The following is a 7740-nucleotide window of genomic DNA, read 5'->3' on the forward strand; positions in this document are numbered from 1 at the left end:
ACTCTGCTTCAGCGGCCCCACCCACCTCGCCTGAGCCTCACCAGCTGGAGGATGTTGGGCCTGGGGGAACAGAGCCCCCTCTGCCCAGGCCCCTGCCCGCCTTCCAGCTCCACCCTCATGGGGTACAGCAACCACTTCCCATTGGCAATCTCATGGGGCCACATGATGTTGAGGAAGGCTGAGCCCAGGGTGTTGAGCGACTGGCCTTGGTTGGAAACCTGTGGGCACAAGAGAGTGTGAAGTAGTAGTGTTAGTTGCTCAGTCATGTCAGACTCTTTGCGACCCCATGGACTGCAGCCTGCCAGGCTCCTCAGTCCAAGGGATTCTCCAGGCAAGAATACTGGAGTGGATTGCTATTTCCTTCTCCAGAGGATCTTCCTGACCCAGGGATCAAACTCGGGTCTCCTGCATTGCAGGCAGATTCTTTACCATCTGAGCTACAGGGAAGTCCCTTGATACTGTAGAAAATGAGATACATTTTGTATCATTTTGTAATGACATAGCCTTACAATTTTCACACACCTCTAAGAATATCTAAGACTAAAATCCCACTATAAGCCAATTGGATTACCAAGTGAGGAAGAATATTCTTTGTTTACTGCTACATTGACTTCACTTCTTTGTGATTGTGAAGCCTGAAAGCGATACAGACGTGACTATTCAACCTTTCCCTGAAGGTTGGTAACCTGGGGGCAAGGGCATCCAGAGCATTGTGTAACTTTACTTGATCTCTGATTCCTACTGTGAACTGCAACCCACTGGCAGTTTACTATTTAGCTAGCAGAATCAATTTTACGGGTTGCAATCAGCATTTGAAAAAAAATTAATAGAATAAAATTTTAAAAACACCTGGTTATATCACATGCAGTAAGGAAGGACTGTTCTATAAAACTTTTATTTATGTTAGATATATACATGTTTGGGCTTCCCTGGTGGCTCAGATGGTAAAGAATCCACCTGCAATGCAGGAGACCTGGGTTCAATCCCTGGGTTGGGAAGATCCCCTGGAGGAGGGCAAGGCAACCCACTCCTATATTCTTGCCTGGAGAATCCCCATGGACAGAGGAACCTGGAGGGCTACAGTCCATGGGGTCACAAAGAGTCGGACGTAACTGAGCAACTGAACACATATACATGTTTACTAGAAAATGATATAAATGTAGAATACTCTAAAGATGCTTGAAAATAGCTGCATTATAGAACAATATATAGAAAAAATCATGAATAAATCAATAAGGACACTCTCATATAGTGTGATTCTTTAATAACATGAGTTCATAGATCAGTAGAGACTTGAAATGCTCTTGAAGCGCTTAAATGTGAAGTCTCCTAGAAAACCCTGGATCACGGTTTTTATGTGAAAGTGCAAGTTGCTCAGTCATGTCCGACTCTTTGTGACTCCATGGACTATAGAGTCCATGGAATACTCTAGGCCAGAATCCTGGAGTGGGTAGCCTTTCCCTTCTCCAGGGGATCTTCCCAACCCAGGGATTGAACCCAGGTCTCCCTCATTGCAGGAGGATTCTTTACCAGCTGAGCCACTAAGGAAACCCAGTTTTTATATACTTTCCCCCCAAAATTTCCATACCCACAAACCCAAAATGTTTTATACATGATTTAGTGGATTCATAGACATGGTAAATTCAATCTAGAATTGTTTAGAACTCCTGCTTTAAATATTTTAAGCTCCTAAAATTTCCTTAGAAAGTAGCAGAATCTCTTTGTCCTTACAAGGGAGCAAAACTCTAGATCTAAAGATTCTGAATGTACTTATGTAAGTAAATGCAAATTTTTATTCTAATCTAATATTTTGCAAAATTCAAGACAGGTAAACAGAACAGTTCGAAGGACAGAATGACATAATCCTAATACACAGAACTTTGAATTCTAATGGACAGGCAAGGAGAGAATCGTGGAGGATCCACTGGGAGCTGGTACTTTTTGACATCAACAGAATCAAAGGGTAGGTTCTAAATCCATGAGATGGAGGGGACAAGGCTGCATGGAAGGCTCAGGAAGCATAACTTCCACAAAGACTCAGGATCCTAGATCACGCACCATTCCCTGCCCACCCCAAATCTGGGAAAACCTGGAGATGTCCTTAGGAGGTGTGGGGAGGCCCCAGGCAAGCAGGGGAGGGTTCTGAGAAGAGGCACTAGCCCTCCCCCCACGTCTCCATCCTCCAGCAGATGGCCCTGTGCTCTCACAGTGAGATGAGACATTCAGTCAGGAACGAGCAGTAAATGGTCACCTGAGGCTGCAACACAAATACCTGCCCGCAGCCAAGGCCCAGGAGCTAGGGGAGGCCTCAGGCTCGCTGGACCACCAGGCACCAGACGGGAGAAGAGCCACAGCCCCTGGAACAAGTCTCAGCATCTTTTCTGTGCCAAGAAGGGAGAGACCTCACCGGGACACTCACCGTGACCTCGTACTTGACCTTGCTGCCCACATCCCGCTCAGACCGCATTGCGCTCTCGCCCCGTACCACACCGGAGAAGAAGAGCTGCTGGGGAATGGCCACCCTGGCGAGGAGGGGTCAAAACAGGGGCTGAGGAGGGGTCAAAACAGGGGCTGAGGAAGGCTGGGGTTTGATAGAGGGTCAGGAAGGTCAGGCCAGTGAGGCAGAGCCCAGGCCTGGGTCTGGAAGTGGCAGTGGAGGGGCCCACCCCGGCAGGGCTTACCCCGTGATGGACAGCGGCAGCTCAATGAAGACACGGGCACGGGCCAAGACTGGATGCAGCTCCTGCTCGCTGATGCTGGTGAGTGGTAGGGGCAGGTGTGGGCAGCGAGCCCAGGCACCACCCCAAGGGGTCACAAGCAGACAGCAGAGCCCCTACTAGGTGGACTTCTAGCCAACAGTCCCCGTCGTCACCCACCCTGGACCCCCAGCCTTACGTGGCCAACAGCAGCTCCACCTCCAGCTCTGTGGTTTCAATGGTGATCCCCGAGGTGCTAAGGATGAGGTAGAAGGTGACCTAGACCAAGAGTGGAGCAAGATGAGAGTCTGGAAGGGTGAGGGGCTTGAAGGGGGGCCACGGGTTAGAGAGCCACTTGGACAGGGATAAGGGCAGCTGTGGCAACCTGGGCGCCTCTCTTCATGGGGTTCCCCAGCTCACACTCAACATGGGAGGCATTCTCATCAGACAGGCACAGCGGCTTCTCCTGGAGCGGAGAGAAAAGGAGAAGTCAGCCTGGGTTACCGAAGCCCCCAAGACCGCACTTCTGAGAAAGTAAATCCTTAGGTAGGTTGATAAGGAGTTTGGGGCCCTGGAGGAGGAGAAAGGGATCCAGGCCCTCAAGGAGGAGAAAGAGACAAACTTTTTTTCTAAATTGCTTTGTCTTAGTCACATAAGACTTAAACTCTGAGTTGTTATGACAACAATCTTTAAGACTAACTTTCATGAAAGTGAAAGTGAAGTCGCTCAGTCGTGTCTGACTCTTTGCGACCCTAAGGACGGTAGCCTACCAGGCTTCTCCATCCATGGGATTTTCCAGGCAAGAGTACCAGAGTGGGTCACCTTTTCCTTCTCCAGGGGATCTTCCCAACCCAGGGATCGAACCAAGGTCTCCCGCATTACAGGCAGATGCTTTACCCTCTGAGCCACCAGGGAAGCCCAGAGCTAATGATTACACAACAAAACAATGCATCTTGCTCAAGGGTCTGTTTTTCCTTAAGCTCTGTACCAGTGATTATATAACAACAATATATGTTGTCCGAGGACATTTTCCTCCTTTTTAACAAGAACCTTCTGACTAATCTTATTAATTTAAGATGTATGTTGTGGGAATGGGTCTGGTAAAAGCCTTGATTAGACTAGGGAGGGGGCCAATCTATCCCATGCCCCTTCTGATGTCTATGTCAGAAGCTTTCTCTGTCCTTTCTCACTGTAATAAAACTTTTGCCACACAAAAGCTCTGAGTGATCAAGCCTGATCCCTGGTCCCGAAGCTAAATCTTCTTCAGAAATCACGAATCCGACACAATCGTTCACTGTAAGCTATCACTGCCACCCTGCCCCAGGTCCTCACCACAGGGTCCAGGCCCCGGACTCCAGAGTAGTGCAGAGCAGCAGGGAGGGTGACCAGGAGCTGGGCTTCATGAGCATCATCCCCATCAGCCTGGGGCTGGGCTGGATCCGAAGGTAGATTGGTGACCTTCAGCTCCAGGCCGATGACTGGCTGCCCACTCAGAGCAAACAAGGCTGTCGTCCCATCTGCATCCCTGCAGGATCAGATCCCAGTTGCTCTAAGACCTGAACACCTGCCCAGCCTCTCCCTCCTGCCCCCTCCCCCAATGCATGGGATTCGCCTCCACCCTCTGAACCTCTCCCTCCACCTGGGCCTCCCTAATCTCCACACACTCAAGAAAGAGTCAAGACTGGAGTCAGGGACTTCCCTCGTGGTCCAGTGGCTAAGACTCCAAGCTCCTAATGCAGGGGGCCTGAGTTTAATCCCTGGTCAGAGAACTAGATCCCACTTGCTGCAACTGAGATCCAGCAGAGCCAAATAAATAAAAATTTAGGGGGCTTCCCTGGTGGCTCAGTGGTAAGGAATCCACCCACCAATGCAGGAGACATGGGTTCAATCCCTGATCTGGGAAGATCCCACATGCTGCAAAGCACCTAAGCCAGTGGGCCACAACTATTGAGCCTGTGCTCTAGAGCCCGGAAGCCTCAACTACTGAAGCCTGCATGCCCTAGAGCCCATGATCTGCAATAAGAGAAGCCACCATGATGAGAAACCTGCACACCACAACTAGAGAGCAGCCCCGGGCTCACCCCAACTAGAAACAGTCTGTGTGCAGCAATGACAACCCAGCACAGCCAAAAATAAATAGTAAAATTTAAAGAAAAAAAGCACTGAGTGGTTAGCACTTCAGTATATAAAATAAAAAAAAAATTTTTAAATACATTAAAAAAAAAGAAAGACTGGGAATCAGGGAACCACCCTTCTGGTCCCTGGTCTACCGCTTGCTGACCTTGGGCAGGTAACTAAACCTCTCTAGGCTTCCAAGTGGAACTGATAGTAATTCCTACCTCATGGGTTGTGAAGACTGAACAGTGAAGTGTATGTGAACTATATAATTTCAAAAATATGATGAAGGATTATTCTTCCCTGCCAGGTGAGCTGCTATGGGCCCGTCACCCTCCTCATCCTGCAAACTTCCGAGCTGTCTACAGGCCCTCCCCACTTTCCACCCTCCCCTCTGCAGGTTCAGGCCCCTCCAAGCCCTCCCCAGGGGACTTCCTCTCATTCTTTGAACTTTTGCCTTCCCACCCCACCTGCTCCCTCGCTCCCCCTTACATGGGCAGAGGCTGAAACTCCGTGTCACTGACGCGGGCGCAGAACCGGGCTTGGACTAGCTGCAGATTGCTCTGGCAGATCTTGTCTTCACCACAGCCTTGCTTCAGGAAGTGGATCTGAGCAGAGATTTGAAGAGGGGGTCCTTCTCAGGGAATGAATGTGTCGCCAAGGCATGTGGCGGGGTAGGGGACCAGAGGAGTAAACAACCTGGACTCAACTTGCAGATCTGCTTGCTAGAAACAGTCTGTGTGCAGCAATGACAACCCAGCACAGCCAAAAATAAATAGTAAAATTTAAAGAAAAAAAGCACCGAGTGGTTAGCACTTCAGTATATAAAATAAAAATAAAAATTTAAAAATACATTTAAAAAAAGAAAGACTGGGAGTCAGTCATTGTGATATTGAGCTGGTCTCTTAACCTCTCTGAGCTGTGTCCTCATCAGTAAAATGATGTGAATCACAGTAAAGTGACTACCAGGCCGTGGCAGAGGCCAGAAGGCTAGTCCACAGCAAGGACACATTTCCTCAGCCTTTCTTGTGTGTAACCAAGTCCCAGTCTTAGAACATAAAGAGAAGGGAAGAGCATCACTTTTGGACTGGCCATAAGAACCATGCACGGAGCTCCCCTGTCCTCCTCCAGCAGACCAGGTTAGAGATGACCTAAGGACCTTAGAGGCCACATTTGAACATGGCAGACCCCCAGCTCCATGGACATCTGAAAGACTGCCTGACCCCCCTGACTAGGAACACATGATCATCTAGGCCATTTTACATCTGGGGTCCACCTGTCACAGCATCTTGAGATATGAGGAACAACTAGGGTAACAAGGGAAAGAATTCTGCAGGCTATGAATGAGTGTCACTGGCAAGGGGCCATGATGTCTATTACTCCCATCTTTTCCTGGGCTCAATCAGAGCACATGCTCACCTCTGTCCGCTGGGTGCTGGGCTGGTGGGCATTGAGGATGGGGGCCACTGGGGGCAGCCCCTGACCAGGAGCCTGTCGTCGGAGCCGAGGGGTCTGGAGACCATAGGACAGGGTCACGACGATGGCCCGAAGCTTGTCTTTGACATTCTCCTGGGGAGGGAAAAGACAGAAGTGGATGCAAGAACCATCCCCCAGGCCCCAGCCCCACCCAAAGCCCCAGCCAGACCTAGGACAGATCCTGAAGCCTGGAAAGAGGCTCTGGGAGATGAAGGAGAGAGGTGGAGAACTAAGCTAGAGAAGGGAGAAGAGCCAGGACTCAGGGCTTTGAGGATCACACAAAAAGATGGACTTGCCATCACCACCTCCAGGGAGAAGAGAACTTGACAGGAGACGCAAGAAGGCAGCAGGTAAGGGAGAGGTCAGCCCACAAGGGAACCCTCCCAAAAGTTGAGATTTTACACTGAGGTGTGAGTGTGTTAGGGAAGAAGCTGAGAGGAATCCAGAAAAAGAGATGATGCGATGACAATGACCCTCAGAGGCCAAGGGGTCAGCATCCACCTGAAGCTGGAGCATGGTGTCTCCGCAGACTCGGTCATGCTGGTGTTTCAGCCACACGGTGCCTGAGGACTGGTGCTTGGGGTCATCGGGGCCACGGCTCAGGAAGGTCACACGGGGCACCTGGCCCCGGAGCCTCCGGTCTGTGTCCCCATCTAACATGTAATCCAGGGCTGTGGCAGGTGGGAGAGGAGGAGCCAGTGAGCTGGGGTGGGGGCGGCTCCAATGGGCCCTTCTCTGCACCCTGGAGTGACCCACCCTGAAACCCAATGCGGTGGGCGTGGAGGAGCCTTACTCACCCACAGTAGGGCTATAGCTGCTGGGCGATGCAATATAGCTGAAACAGACCCTTAGGTCCATGCTGTGGGAGCAAATGTAAGGTTGATAGGCCAAGGCCTCTCCCCTACCCTGCCCACTCCTGCCCCAGCCCCAAACTGGGCAGACAGGGGAGAACTAGACCCTGGAGGCTCCCCTCCGCCCTCCCATCGGATCCCGTCTCACCAGACCAAGTGGCCATTGGCACAGTTGGGCTGTTCTAGGTCGATGGCTCGTGGAAGAATAGAGACCTCGTGGGAGACATGGAGGACGGGCCTGGCCCTGGAGAACAGGGAGTCCAGGGCACAGGAGACATGAGAACGTCAGGCTGGGAAAGGAGGAAGGCCGAAGATCTCGCTCTGCAGAGGGGCTCTGGCCTCGGGAGGGTGAGGGCAATGGGGATGGAGGACTCACCTGAAGAGCACAGCAGTGTCGTCCAGGGAACCCACCAGCAGGTCCGGGTAGTGGTTCCCATCCACGTCCAGGCCGCCCGACAGGGAGTAGCCAAAGCTCTTTATGCCCACGGCCTCACCTTCCAGCACCTGTGGGACCATTACGTCAGCCCCCAACCCATCATCCCCAGCCTCTGCCTCCTCCACCCTCTGCTGCCAGGCCCCCTGGATCCACCCACACCCATTCC

At 51.3% G+C, this 7740-nt stretch overlaps 1 protein-coding gene across 1 annotated transcript in view; it reads right to left on the reverse strand.

Annotated features, from left to right (window-relative positions):
- ITGA7 (integrin, alpha 7) overlaps positions 1-7740 on the reverse strand; it is a 23298-nt gene that overhangs the window by 6091 nt on the left and 9467 nt on the right. The window contains 12 exon segments of the mRNA XM_010839366.1: positions 42-218; positions 2420-2522; positions 2682-2756; positions 2896-2975; positions 3082-3162; positions 4029-4221; positions 5304-5419; positions 6231-6380; positions 6789-6958; positions 7085-7146; positions 7287-7382; positions 7515-7690. Of these exon segments, the coding sequence (XP_010837668.1) occupies positions 42-218; positions 2420-2522; positions 2682-2756; positions 2896-2975; positions 3082-3162; positions 4029-4221; positions 5304-5419; positions 6231-6380; positions 6789-6958; positions 7085-7146; positions 7287-7382; positions 7515-7690 (1479 nt within the window).

The sequence above is a fragment of the Bison bison genome, unplaced genomic scaffold (assembly GCF_000754665.1).
Source record: "Bison bison bison isolate TAMUID 2011002044 unplaced genomic scaffold, Bison_UMD1.0 scf7180017864115, whole genome shotgun sequence".
NCBI classification, from domain to species: domain Eukaryota; kingdom Metazoa; phylum Chordata; class Mammalia; order Artiodactyla; family Bovidae; genus Bison; species Bison bison.